Here is a 15,305-nt window from a genome sequence, read left to right as displayed (position 1 = left end):
GACAGATAGATAGATATATACATAGACAGATAGATAGATATATACATAGACAGATAGATAGATATATACATAGACAGATAGATAGATATATACATAGACAGATAGATAGATAGATATATACATAGACAGATAGATAGATATATACATAGACAGATATATATATATATATATATATATATATATATATATATATATATATACATAGACAGACAGACAGATATATATATACATAGACAGACAGACAGACAGGTATGGGTATTCAGTCAGTGCTCCAGCTCTCTATACGTCTGATTTTAGAATAACAGAAAATTGTTTGGATAAACAAATGCAGTGATTGGATGAAAATGATTACGTCTGAGAATTGGGCTTGCTGCTTGCTCTGTGTATTGTGCTTTGTGTACAGACAATAGAAATGGAATGATTCATTAAGCAGGAGAGTTAGAATGTTAGAAAGAACATTGTGTGAGTTAGAACAGATTTATAGTTTAATACAGTGTGTTTGTGACTTTATAAATATACCTACATTTAGTATATGGGAATGTTAACCGTATAAATACCACAGGGTATTCTAATGTTTCAGGCAATAATCATCAGTCACTTTACATCCGTCTTATGAACCTGTAACTAACAAACTTCAACCCACCTTCCAACTAAAGGGGCCGCATGTGTACGAATTGCAATTTGTACCCTAACTTCTTGTGGCTGAATGATAAAATAAATAGACAAATATTTCACCCTGAGAATCTGCCCATTCACCACAAGAATTTGCCCACCAACTCAAAGAATCTGCCCACCCACTCAGAGAATCTGCTCATTCACTCAGAGAATCTCCCCAATCACTCAGAGAATCTGCTCATTCACTCAGAGAATCTGCTCATTCACTCAGAGAATTTCCCCAATCACTCAGAGAATATGCTCATTCACTCTGATAAGCTCCCCATTCTCTCAGAAAATCTCCCCAATCACTCAGAGAATCTGCTCATTAACTCAGAAAAGCTGCCCATTCACTCAGAGAATCTGCTCATTCACCCTGATAATCTGCTCATTCACCCTGATAATCTGCCTATTCACTCAGAGAATCTCCCCATTCTCTCAGAGAATCTGCCTATTCACTCAGAGAATCACCCCATTCACCCAGAGAATCTCCCCATTCACCCAGAGAATCTCCCCATTCACCCAGAGAATCTGCCCGTTCACCCAGAGAATCTCCCCATTCACCCAGTGAATCTCCCCATTCACTCAGAGAATCTCCCCATTCTCTCAGAGAATCTGCCTATTCACTCAGAGAATCTCCCCATTCACCCAGAGAATCTCTCCATTCACCCAGAGAATCTCCCCATTCACCCAGTGAATCTCCCCATTCACTCAGAGAATCTGCCTATTCACTCAGAGAATCTCCCCATTCACCCAGAGAATCTCCCCATTCACCCAGAGAATCTCCCCATTCACCCAGAGAATCTGCCCGTTCACCCAGAGAATCTCCCCATTCACCCAGTGAATCTCCCCATTCACTCAGAGAATCTCCCCATTCACTCAGAGAATCTGCCTATTCACTCAGAGAATCTCCCCATTCACCCAGAGAATCTCCCCATTCACCCAGATAATCTCCCCATTCACTCAGAGAATCTCCCCATTCACTCAGAGAATCTCCCCATTCACTCAGAGAATCTGCCCATTCACTCAGAGAATCTCCCCATTCACTCAGAGAATCTCCCCATTCACTCAGAGAATCTCCCCATTCACTCAGAAAATCTGCTCATTCACCCTGATAATCTGCCTATTCACTCAGAGAATCTGCTCATTCACTCAGAGAATCTGCTCATTCACTCAGAGAATCTGCCTATTCACTCAGAGAATCTGCCTATTCACCCAGAGAATCTGCCTATTCACTCAGATAATCTGCCTATTCACCAAGATAATCTGCCTTTTTACCTTGTGAATCTAAAATTTCAATCTAAGAATCTGGTCTTTCAGTATGTGACACGTAGAATCTCCCCACCCACCCTTGGACATTGAGAAGACATTGATAAATATGAAATTTGGAACAGTTCTTTATCCAAAATTGGTACAAATGTATTTTTTTAAATGATATACATTTCTACTTTTTAATGAATCCGTTTTGCATCACTATGTTGAAATGTCAGAAATGTAAAAGCTACGTGAATAACATTTAACCAGTTTCTTAGATCATATTTTTGTTAAGCTCCCCTTGCCCACATCCTACACCCGCGGACACGTGTCCAATATATATCTATATTAATTTCGTCCAGTGCAATCTGAGGCTGGAAAACCATGAATCTACGGGTAATCGTCAATTCAGGTCACCTTTTCAGTGACCTGAATCCAGCCCAGAAGATCTGACGCTATTGTCGAAGTAACTATACCCTTGGAAAGGTGATAAAAGTTAGATATTATAAACTCCACCGAGATTTAAGTAGTGTTAGTTGAGGTGAAAAGTCATAATTATCCCAGAATGCATTACCGTCAACACAAATAACTGTAAATAACTGCCACCTCGGCAGAAGTCAACATAACAATCAATTCAGCATCTGGCCAAGCGAGGCAGTAAATAACCGTTGCGAGGACTCAGCAGGACGGGACAGAGATATACTTGGGGATCGATTAGCTGTCTGCATGGGAGTTCAGTCTAATATGTTGTTATTTATTCAGACTAGATGTCTGCTTCTGTATATGCTTGGGGGTCGAAACGTTGCCAGGTCACCTCTTGGTGCCTAGAAAAAAGGTGCATTCATATAAATGAAGACCCCCATGGTTTACTTACTCCGTGGCTGAGAGTGATTGATGTAAGATCTCTCCTGGGGTCGCACCTCTCTGCACATTGATTGCTGCTTTATACTAAGATAGGATTGGCCATGCTCATATATAAAAAGGTGAAACACAGTGTGACGGACCGTTTCAGCAGACAAGGGGTTAAAATCCGTTTAGGCAATATGCCCCTTTCTGAGAGACAGGCACAGCTACTGCAGAACACCAAACTCCCGAACTGGATACAAAATAGCACTCCAAACTGGAACCTCACGAATAGCTGCTAGCAGACGAACAGGAAAAGCATACATCAGCTTACACTCCTGGCAATCAGTCTCCAACAGCATACAGTGAATCCCCCCCAAGAACGAGACAAGGCTCCGTGTTGAGGGTCTGTTTATTGAGGGCTACCTGCCCCTGTATTTATGCAGTTCTCCCACCTGGTGGACACTCCCCTAGGGGACCAGATGGAAGACTGTGACAAAAGACAGACATGTATCATTTTAGGACATACAGAAGTAAAACATCCCCACAATGCAACCTGGCTTCCTCCCCTCTGCCCTGGAGATAATTGAGAAGTAATTCAATTATCTCCCAGGACAGAGGCAAGACTCCATTATGCACGTGGTGAACACAAGGTACAATATTACTTTAAAATACATAAAGACACATTTTATACATAAAACACAGACATGTCACATATCCCCAGATAGCTGGGATCTGAGCGCACAAAACTACCGAATAGCGCTCAGATCCTATTCACACAGTTCAATTGCCATGGAGCCAAAGTCTTACACGAATTGGCTCCATGGCTGTGCTATCTGGGTTAACATTCACATATACAAACTACCGAATTAACATGTATTCGGTTAAATATGCACGAATAAGAACCAGGGGGCTGGAGGCTCAGCGGTGCCTGCACGTAAAAGTGTCCGCTTTTAGTGCACTGATTCTGGGCTGAGCACCGCTGGCTGTCCAGGGAGCTCCATAACACCGCCACCTAGCGGCCGCTAAGTGTAACCGCGGCCACCCAGTAACAATCAATTAAGCTGCGGTTAACCGCAGCTTCAGGGAGGTAAATGGAGGGCACACGCCAGCTTCTGGGTGGACAATTAACGGTGCCGGCCGGCTTCCCACGGCTCTGGGGAGACAAAGAAAGGGCTGTTTGTTCGGTAGATATAATCTACCGAACGGCTGTGCAGAAAGGAATGAATAACTCTTTCTGCACAGTAAAATTAACTGTTTAACTGCCGGTCCATAATCCAAAGGCAGCAGGCGGGCAACCAGGCTCCTCCAATGCAATGTGACGAGAATCACAACACACTATAACCGACTGTGTATAGCACCATAATATGGAGTATGCATTATCTTCCAACTTTTATGCACCGTTTCTCCCATACCTTTCCATGAGACAACCTGCACACACATAAAGTCATACATATAGATAATCTGCAAGTTAATAGGAGTCAAACAGTACAAGATATTGAAATCAAGGGAATTGGCGGCACACCCGGAAAATGCCTTTCTTAGCAATGGTGCTGCTGTAGAGATCAAAATATACACAAAATACAGATTAAGGAACAGCGCGTTGACGAAAATACAGTTTTACATTTTACAAGGCTACTTAAAATCACCTATCTCAGGGGTGGAGCCTGACAACGATTCCGACAAGACGCCGTACTGAGCAGCTCCCATAAATCTCAACAAAATCTACCCTTTTGCAGAGTCACGGAGACCTAATCTGCAACTACTCGACTAAGAATTTACAGTAACACAATTAGCTCTGTTTCCATTCCATTCCACTCCAGCACACAAAATGCAGCACTGGAATAAAGCTCCCACCGCTTGCAATCCCGGTTAGTACTGTCATACTGGCAGCAGAGATCGGACTAAAAAAAGCCACATAAAAACAACCAGGTCAATAAGCAAAATATTGGCACACTTTTACGATGCCATTCATCTGTTAAAATAGCAGATATGGAAGAGTGGAAGGCCTATTCTGTTCAGGATCCTCATGGAGAAGTTCCTATGCCAACTCTACCAGACCTAACAAGAAGTCTATCTGCTCCACCAGTGTTCACAGCAGCAACAACACCTGCCACAAAGCAGGATATTCCAAACTTACTAACAGATACACAGAAAGTGTTCCAGGCAGACATACAGGGGGTGAAAGAGCAATAGATAGAGGAAGACATCATTGACCTACACCAGGATGTGTCCTCAGTCAAAGAATCCATACAACAGTTACAATCTACACAGAAAACATTTACATTTAGAATAGACATGAAGGAGAATTTAGAATTATATATGAAATCTCTCACACACTCGTAAATTTACAACAGTGATTCTAATGTCCACATACAGTGATACAAAAATTTCAATTTAAAGGTGATTATGGTGAAATAAAAAAATAAAGAATAACTTCCCTTAGCAATATAGGATATGCCCGAAGACTTCCTCCTATCTTCAATTCCACATATGTATGGTATAGGGCAGTGCTCCCCAACCTTTTTATCGCCGCGGACCGGTAAACATTTGATAATTTTTCCGTGGCCCGCTTGTTTTGATTTAATAAGACAAAAAAAAAAAACAGTCACATATATTAAAAAAACACGCAGACACATACATAGTCAGAAAATCACAAACACAGTCACATAAAGACATAGACTCAAAATTGTGTGTATGTGTGTGTGAGCGGTGCAGTGTGTATGTGAGGGTGGCAGTGTGTGTGAGAGTTGCAGTGTGTGTGTGTTTGGGGCGATGTGTGTATGGGGGGCAGTGTTTGCGGGGCAGTGTGTGTAGTGTGTGTATGGGGCAGTGTTTGGGGGCAGTGTGTGTAGTGTGTGTATGGGGCAGTGTTTGTGGGGCAGTGTGTGTAGTGTGTGTATGGGGGCAGTGTTTGCAGTGTGTGTATGGGGCAGTGTTTGGGGGCAGTGTGTGTATGGGTGCAGTGTGTGTAGTGTGTGTATGGGGGCAGTGTTTGGGGGCAGTGTGTGTAGTGTGTGTATGGGGGAGTGTTTGTGGGGCAGTGTGTGTAGTGTGTGTATGGGGCAGTGTTTGTGGGGCAGTGTGTGTAGTGTGTGTATGGGGGCAGTGTTTGCGGGGCAGTGTGTGTAGTGTGTGTATGGGGCAGTGTTTGTGGGGCAGTGTGTGTAGTGTGTGTATGGGGCAGTGTTTGTGGGGCTGGGTGTGTAGTGTGTGTATGAGGGCAGTGTGTGTAGTGTGTGTATGGGGGCAGTGTGTGTAGTGTGTGTATGGGGCAGTGTTTGTGGGGCTGTGTGTGTATGGGGCAGTGTTTGTGGGGCAGTGTGTGTAGTGTGTGTATGGGGCAGTGTTTGTGGGGCTGTGTGTGTAGTGTGTGTATGGGGCAGTGTTTGTGGGGCAGTGTGTGTAGTGTGTGTATGGGGCAGTGTTTGGGGGCAGTGTGTGTAGTGTGTGTATGGGGGCTGTGTGTGTAGTGTGTGTATGGGGCAGTGTTTGGGGGCAGTGTGTGTAGTGTGTGTATGGGGGCAGTGTGTGTAGTGTGTGTATGGGGCAGTGTTTGTGGGGCTGTGTGTGTAGTGTGTGTATGGGGCAGTGTTTGTGGGGCAGTGTGTGTAGTGTGTGTATGGGGCAGTGTTTGGGGGCAGTGTGTGTAGTGTGTGTATGGGGGCTGTGTGTGTAGTGTGTGTATGGGGCAGTGTTTGGGGGCAGTGTGTGTAGTGTGTGTATGGGGGCAGTGTGTGTAGTGTGTGTATGGGGCAGTGTTTGTGGGGCAGTGTGTGTAGTGTGTGTATGGGGCAGTGTTTGTGGGGCAGTGTGTGTAGGGCTGTGTGTGTAGTGTGTGTATGGGGCAGTGTGTGTAGTGTGTGTATGGGGCAGTGTTTGTGGGGCAGTGTGTGTAGGGCTGTGTGTGTAGTGTGTGTATGGGGCAGTGTGTGTATGGGGGCAGTGTGTGTATGGGGAGTAAGGAGGGTAGGGAGGCTTTTTTTAATTTATTTAATTAAAAATAATATATTGATGTCCCCCCTCCCTTCTTACCTTTACTGGGAGGAGGGGGGACATTTCTTAGTCCCTGGTGGTCCGGTGGGGATTCCCTGGTGGTCCCAGTGGTGGTGAGATGAACTCTAGCCCAGTTACAGGGCTAGAGTTCACTCTCGCGAGATTTGGAGCGTTGCCGTGGTTACCGCGGCAACGCTCCAAATCTCGCGAGAGGAGGACCCGGAGGAGCTGCAGGTAAGAGCTCCCGGGTCCTCTCTCACTCCCTCCCCTGCCGGCTGTCAGCAATGTGCCTGCAGACCGGGGAGGGAGATCTCTGATCTCCCCTCCGGTCCGCAGGCACATTGCAGGGCTGGCACTTGGGCAATGCCAGCCCTGCATTAGCCGGCAGGCTCGCACACCCCTGGGCGGCCCGGTACCGTTTGATCCACGGACCGGTACCGGTCCGCGGCACGGGGGTTGGGGAACACTGGTATAGGGCTATTCCAGGCTAGGGAAATAAGAAATATATGGCATAGTGCAATACTGTAGATAATAAAATTGGATATATAGGTAAGTGCCAAGTGTTCACTCACACTTTAACATCCCAAGAAATGCCTTCAAAGATATACTTGGTGTGCCTTCTTGCTTCAAGGCTTGGTGCATGTAAATCTAATATAAAAAAAACAAGGTGCAAAAAAAATGGATGAAATGACTGTATTACTTTATTCAGATTTAAATATATGGTTGAAGAGGGATGTATTGGGGATATATGGTTGAAGAGGGATGTATTGGGGATATATGGTTGAAGAGGGATGTATTGGAGATATATGGTTGAAGAGGGATGTATTGGAGATATATGGTTGAAGAGGGATGTATTGGGGATATGTGGTTGAAGAGGGATGTATTGGGGATATATGGGTGAAGAGGGATGTATTGGGGATATATGGTTGAAGAGGGATGTATTGGAGATATATGGTTGAAGAGGGATGTATTGGGGATATGTGGTTGAAGAGGGATGTATTGGGGATATGTGGTTGAAGGGGTATGTATTGGGGATATATGGGTGAAGAGGGATGTATTGGGGATATGTGGTTGAAGAGGGATGTATTGGAGATATATGGTTGAGGAGGGATGTATTGGGGATATGTGGTTGAAGAGGGATGTATTGGGGATATATGGGTGAAGAGGGATGTATTGGGGATATATGGTTGAAGAGGAATGTATTGGGGATATATGGGTGAAGAGGGATGTATTGGGGATATATGGCTGAAGAGGGATGTATTGGGGATATATGGGTGAAGAGGGATGTATTGGAGATATATGGTTGAAGAGGGATGTATTGGGTATATAGGGTTGAAGGGGGTAGTATTGTGGATATATTATTATTATCGCCATTTATATAGCGCCAACAGATTCCGTAGCGCTTTACAATATTATGAGAGGGGGGATGTAACTATAAATAGGACAATTACAAGAAAACTTACAGGAACGATAGGTTGAAGAGGACCCTGCTCAAACGAGCTTACATTCTATAGGAGGTGGGGTAATTAATACATTAGGACAGGAAATGGCAATCAATAAGGTGGGAGTGAAGCAGAGCTGGAGGAGAGAGTAGAGTGCTGCCCTTTAGGAGAGAGCAAGAGACAGGTATGTGAGGTAGAGGGTACTCTGGGAGGCCATAAGCTTTCCTAAAGAGATGGGTTTTAAGGCACTTCTTAAATTATTGAAGACTAGATGAGAGTCTGATAGCGGTAGGCAGGCTATTCCATAGGAAGGGAGACACCCGCGAGAAGTCCTGCAAGTGTGGGGTGGCCGTACGGGTGCAAGGAAGGGACAGGAGAAGGTCACAGGCAGCGGAGAGACCGAGAAGGGGCATACCTATGGATCTGTTAAGAGATATAATAGGGGCTAGAATTGTTTAGTGCTTTATAGGTATGGGTTAGCACTTTGAATTGACGCCTATAGGAGACAGGAAGCCAATGGGGTGAGGTGTAGGAGGACCGACTAGAGAGGAAAATTAGTCTGGCGGCAGCATTCATTACAGACTGTAGAGGAGCAATGCGGCTTTTGGTAAGACCAATAAGGAGAGGGTTACAATAATCCATGCAGGAAATTAGTAGAGCATGGACAAGCTCCTTGGTAGCATCTTGCGTAAGAAGGGGTGGATGTGGGCTATGTTTTTAAGATGGAATCTGCAGGATTTCTCAACATACTGGATGTGTGGCTCAAAGGTGAGGCCAGAGTCAAGTAAGACAGCGCGCTTGCAAGGATGGACTTATGTGGATACCACTAACTTAAAGGGAGAGCGAAAGAAGAGGATCAGTATTAGGAGTAGAAAAGACAAGGAGCTCAGTTTTAGAAAGATTGAGTTTCAGAAAGCGGGAGGACATCCAGTCAGAGATGGAAGAAAGGTAAGCAGTGACATGTTGCAGGACGGCAGAGGAGAGGTCCGGGGAGGAGAGGAATATCTGGGTGTCATCAGCATACAGGTGGTAGTGGAATCCAAAAGAGGTAATAAGTTTGCCAAGAGAGGCAGTATGAAGAGAAAATAGAAGGGGACCAAGGACCGAGCCTCAGGGGACTCCAACCGAGACAGAACGAAGGGATGAGGTATCATTAGAAAAGGATAAACTGAATGAGCGTTGGGAGAGATAAGAGGAAAACCACAAGAGGACAGAGTCACAGAGGCCGAGTGGTTAGAGAGTTTGAAGAAAGGGAACATCACCGGTGCCAAAGGCAGCAGAGAGGTCAAGAAGAATTAGTATGGAGTAGTGGCCTTTGGGTTTAGCTGCGATCAGGTTGTTAGTAATAATTTGATAAGCGCAGTCTCAGTAGAGTGGAGAGGGCAGAAGCCAGATTGGAGAGGGTCAAGGAGAGAGTTGGAATTGAGGAAGTGAGACATAAGGGTAAAGACAAGTTTTTCCAGAAGCTTTGAGGAAAAAGTTAGCATGGATATGGGATGATAGTTAGAGGGGGAGGACGGGACAATGGTATATGGTTGAAGGGGGATGTATTGGAGATATATGGTTGAAGGGGGATGTATTGGAGATATATGGTTGAAGGCAGGCCCGGACTGGCCATCGGGCACACCGGGCATTTGCCCGGTGGGCCGCGCCATCCGGGCCAACACTTTAGTTATGTGCAACAAAAAAAAAAGAGTTTTGGCCGTCTTTCACTTTTGAAAGACGGCCATCTCGCTACTCGTAGTCCTGGGGGGCCGGCATTGCTTACCGCATCATGCTCCGCCTACTGGGTGGGCTGAGTGGCGATATCGCGCAATAGGCCGCGTTATCTCGTGGCTCTCTGTTTGACGCCGCAGAGAGGGAAGCAGGCAGCCTCAGGAGGACGGAGAGAAGAGGGAGGGAGAGCCAACACCTCAGCCGGACACTCTGCAATTAAAAGGTGGGGAGGTGGGGGGCTGGGGCAGCAAAGACCCACTGGGGCCCAAGCAAAGGAAAGGGGAGAGATGCCCAAGGGGGGCACACATGAGAGGCCTAAGGGGGGGCACACGTGAGAGGTCCAAGGGGTCCACATCAAGGCCCAAGGGGCCACAATAAAGACCTAAGGAAGCCACAGCCAAAGGGTCCACAGCCCAGGCCCAAGGGGTCCACAGTTCAGACCCAAGAGGGCCACAGCTCAGGCCCAAAGGACTATAGCCAAGCCGAGAGAAGGAGGCCCAGACGTGAGCAGTGGACCAATCAACTGCTTGCCAGTGGTCTGCCTTAATCCACCAGCCACACTGGTCTGTTAAATTTTCCACCAGCAACTCAGCTGCAAAGGAAATATAGTTTATTTGAGAAATGGTTTTAAGAAGAATCTTTTTGAAAAATAAAAGAAGTGGTATAAAATATAATACCCACTAGTAAGTCCAGTACATGATGCAGTTAAGCAGTAAGTGGGTGAAAAGGTGTTACCCTTCCATTGGAGCAGCTGAAACAGTGTAAAAACCTTTCTTGAAGCCGCAATAGTCATGGTGGAAAAGGAGGGACGCTGTTGCTTCAAACAGCTAAAATTTACTGCTGGTACCAGAGAAATAAAGATGAATGGAAGCTTGATCCTCAACTCATCAATGCGTTTCTCCTGTACTTGGCGAGCGTTCTCAAGATGTTTACACTGTTTCAGCTGCTCCAACAGAAGGGTAACACTTTTTCACCCACACACTGCTCAACTGCACGTACTGGTTATCATTATATTTTATACCACTTCTTTTATTTTTCACAAAGATTCTTCTTCTTACCATAATTCAAATAAACTGTGTTTGATTTTATCCCGCTTGAAGACATTACTGCAATACCGAGCTGTGGATTCTCAACACCATTTTATTTCTGATAACAATACGAGAAATATAGTTATTACATTTGGCTAATGCATATTCACCACTGCGGAGGTGGATAAAGACTATACAGTAAATGAATATACTGTCGCATTCTCACATTTTTTATAAAAATTAAGGGTAAGACTTTTTGAAGTGCTGACACTTTATAATGCTTGTTTTTAGGAATCGCCTTTCATGTGTTTAGCAGCTTTCACTCTATTATTATACATCTGTATTTTAATTTTTCAGATTTTTGATTGCGCTTTTTCGATCTTATTATATGCAAAGAAAATATACAGAGGGAGGCTGTCACGTGGACCCCGTCCCCAAGACCTGACCTGTCTTACACAGCACTGTGCCCAACTAGGAAGTGAGCAAAAAGACTTGCAAAGTTTGTGATGTTACATGTTGCCCTCTTTTTGCCATCTTCACTGTGTGGCTTAACAGGGCAGTTTAAAAAAGCGAGAGAGAGCGAGAGAGAGAGCGAGAGAGAGAGCGAGAGAGAGCGAGAGCGAGAGCGAGAGCGAGAGCGAGAGTGAGAGAGAGAGAGAGCAATAGAAACAAAAGGGAATTGGGGGCACACATGGACCATACATTTATTAGCAGCATGCATGCATTGCTCATATTCTGGGTATGCTAACAATTCCCCTTTTTTCTGCATATTTAGAATCCAGGCCAGATTTATTTTGGGTTGAGCACCTGCCCCTCCACTATAGGTGCCGCTTTGGAGGTGAACACACAAAAAGCATGCATTTGCAGCTAGCATGTTTATCTCTAGTGTAGGACCCACTGATATTGGGCTAACCTGATGTAGTGGTGGGTGGGCTCAACACAATATAGCCAAGATACAATAAACACCAAAGAAAAAAGTTACTTGCGCCCTATCCTAAATATCCTATGCACATTTAAATAACTGGAGGTTATTTGGTATATTCTTTTTTGTTTTTTATTGTATGTATTGGGGCTGATGTATATAGTTATTGGTTCTGCCCAAACGTAGTGGGAGTTTGAGTGCAGGACTTAATTTTGTAGGACATGACAACTGAATCCCCGTATTTGTTTGCTGAAATAGGTCATCATTCTTAATGATCTCAGCCAATCCAATGCTTCCATAGAGATGTGTTGGGAGGGTAGTACGCTTTGGTGGAAAAATACAGCACTGCGGCAATCGAATACCCTCTAAGAGAGTCATTTGAGCTATAACGAAGTTTAAATTGTTTATAGCTGCGAGAAAGACAGCCACTAGGAGGGTGTTAACCCTGTACTGAAAATATTGCCATTCCTGCAAAAATGCAATGTTTTCAGATGCAGGTTGAAAAATACAGGGGCATGGCACCCAGACCTCATTGAGATGACCTGGATGCATTGACCCTGTTGTCTTAGTTCTGCAAGGTAAAACCATGCGCATGTCATTGTGTATCCGATGTAATGCTGATCGCTGTGTAAACGTGTAAAAAAATTATGGGAAAAAAAAACCAACCTTGTCTTTTTGTACATACAGCAATGTTTACATTACGGTGTCACACATGCCTTTTAGTGGCTATCATATTGTGAGAACAGAATCCGAGTAAGGTGGGAATTGTTGGAAATTTTAAAGTGAATTTTCAAAATCTAGACCAAAAGTTTTGTGTAATTTTTTAAAGGTTGTTTTAAAGTTTGTGAGACATTCTCACTTTGCTTTAAAACACTTGTTTAGGTTTCCTGGTGTTTAGTGGTGCAGTATCTAAAATAGATAACTAGACAGAATATAAGAGTAAACTATTGCAAATGATGTATCTGGATAATAAAAGTTTATAGTTTCATAACTACCAAGTGGACTTTCCAGCAGGAGCTACAGGCCCCATCTAAACAAATTTACTATAATGAGTAAATTGGCATCCAGTCTATTGAAGTTGTCAGGGTTCAGAGTTCCTGCAACGTTTACATTGCAGCAGTAAGTCGGCAGACAGCCACTAGAGGCGCTTCTTTGTGGCTAGGCAACCTTTGGTCGCCTAACTGACACTGGATGTCCTCATGCTCTGCATTACGAGATCCAGCTTCAGAGAAATGCCCATAGGAAAGCATTGAATTAATGCTATCCCATTGAGACGGCCTAATGTGCTCACATGCTCATTAGATCTTCCGCCTCGTAGGAGGTGGAGCACCGAGGGAGATAGGTGCTGGAATCGGGATAGTGAATGTGGCGAAACCAACCTCGCCACTGGGCCCTGGAGAAGCCTGTTTGCTAGCCTCCTACCTACTGACTATGGCCCCTGGGTTATTTGGGGCATATTGTACTTTATATGGCGGCTACTGGCCCTTTAAGCACAGTGAATGGTATTTTATTGTACTGCTGCTGGCCCTTTAAGAACTGTCTGGGGACATATTGAGACTTTGGGTAACAATACCCTTTAAGACTATGGCCCCTGAAAACGTATGGACTTTTATTTGGTGTGTATGGCCCTTTAAGAACCGGCTGGGGACATCTTGTAACTTTGGTGAACAATGTCCCTTTAAGACTATGTCCCCAGACCTGTAAAATAACTTGTTCCTGGCTTTCCCCCACTTGGTTCAGTAAATAGGGCTTACTGAACCAAGTACCACACAGGCGGACCACCCAGAAGCTAAAGTGTGCAGGCAATTTACCTCCCAGACTGTGAGGTTACTGCAGGTTAATTGCCGAGCGCTGGGTGGCCGCCATTCGGCAGCCGAACACGTGGTGGCGGCCATTTTGGTCATTCGAATGCGGTCAGCGGTGTATGTTAAAGATTCTGTGGAACTGAAATCGGCTACACATTCTGCCGAACACCGCTGACCCTTACCTTCTCCCATACGGAACTTGCAGCTCCAGAGACTAAGTCCCGTTCGTCATTTTTTCGCATGAAATTGACCGACCGCACAGCCCAAATCTATGGAACTGTTTTGGGCAGGAAATTGTGCTTGCGGTCGGTCATAAAGGACTTCCAGCTAACTTTTGATCCACTGGAGGGATTTGGCTGATTTTTGGAAGTGTTTATGTTTGATGTATGCTGAGTCTGAATATGCAACTTTTATTGAAATTGGATGTATGGTTTTAAAGTTACAGTGTGTATGTGAAAACTGTATTTTTATTGTATGTAATAATTGGTTTAACTGTTTATCTGAGGGGAGGGAATGTGTGGGTTGCACCAGATGTGTGATTGGTGATTTTATGCCTCCCCCTGGGTGTGGCCTGTAAGTGTACAAGTGTAATAAAAGCCAGGCTGGATGAGCCAGTCCAGAGTTCCTGTTTTAACCTCAAAGTGATGTGTCGTCTCATTATTGGGGGAAGGATTTATTGTATGCTGTTCCAGTTGACTGCTAGGAGTACAAGCCTATTCGTATGGTTCCTATTCAATGGTCTACAGCATTCATATGCTTGGGAGAATTTAAAAGGTTTCTCGGATTCGGTGATTGTGGTGTCTGCCAGAGTGCTTGGAGTCCTCAGGAAGCACTAGGAGCATCCATTAACGGAGGTACCAGGTCGGGGTGCCAGGTGATCCGTTACATTGGTGGCAGCGGTGGGATGGCGTCCTAGTGTGAGGTAAAGCAGCTCGGAGACACAGTTCGTTTGGATTTACAAATTGAGGGCAACGCTAGCAGTCGTGCAGCGCCCCTGGGAGCAGACAAGTATGGAAGGTTCTGGCTCTGGAGATGATTGGCTGGCCGAGGTGAGGCAGCGAGTGGCCGAGTATGGGGATGATATACCCATGGAGACACGCCGGGTGATCTGGAACCAGGTCATGGCCGAGCGAAACACAAGGCTGGACCGAGAATTCCGGTTGGCAAAAGAGAGGAAGTATGCTCAGCAGCAGGAGCGTTACAGCAGCCGGGTAGAGGCTGCATCCGAGGAGGTTAGCCGTCTTTCCCTGAGGCGGCGGGAGGAACCCGAAGTGGGGGTCCTCATAGACTGGTCCTGTGAGGAACCACAACAGGCAGGTAGAGATGGGACCAAGGTCACTCCACCGGGATGCTGGGCAGCCGGCCCAGATCCCCAGCAGCAGCCAGAGTTGCCAGGTGGGGAAGCAGGTGGCCCTTACTCACAAATGTTGAGGGGCCTCACGGATTGGTCCTGGGAAGACCCACAGATGGCAGGTGGAGATGGGACTGCGGTCTCTCTACCGGCCCTACAGGGATGCTGGGCAGTCGGCCCAGATCCCCAGCGGCAGTGTGCGTTACAGGGAGCTGAAGGTGCCGTTCTTGCTCCCCAGCGGCAGTCTACGGTGCAGGGAGAGGAGCCTGTTATCCCCTCTCCCCAACGGTTGAA

The 15,305-nt window shown here is 45.5% G+C and overlaps 1 protein-coding gene across 1 annotated transcript; it reads left to right on the top strand.

The window, feature by feature from the left end:
* The first annotated feature begins 912 nt into the window (after positions 1 to 912).
* Positions 913 to 2,016, top strand: LOC134610542 (splicing factor 3A subunit 2-like). Its single transcript, XM_063453505.1, has one exon. The coding sequence runs from the start codon at positions 913 to 915 to the stop codon at positions 2,014 to 2,016; it is 1,104 nt and encodes a 367-aa protein (XP_063309575.1).
* The last annotated feature ends 13,289 nt before the right edge of the window (positions 2,017 to 15,305 follow it).

This window comes from Pelobates fuscus, chromosome 5, assembly GCF_036172605.1.
Source record: "Pelobates fuscus isolate aPelFus1 chromosome 5, aPelFus1.pri, whole genome shotgun sequence".
NCBI classification, from domain to species: Eukaryota; Metazoa; Chordata; class Amphibia; order Anura; family Pelobatidae; genus Pelobates; species Pelobates fuscus.
This window is presented reverse-complemented; position numbering and strand designations above follow the sequence as displayed.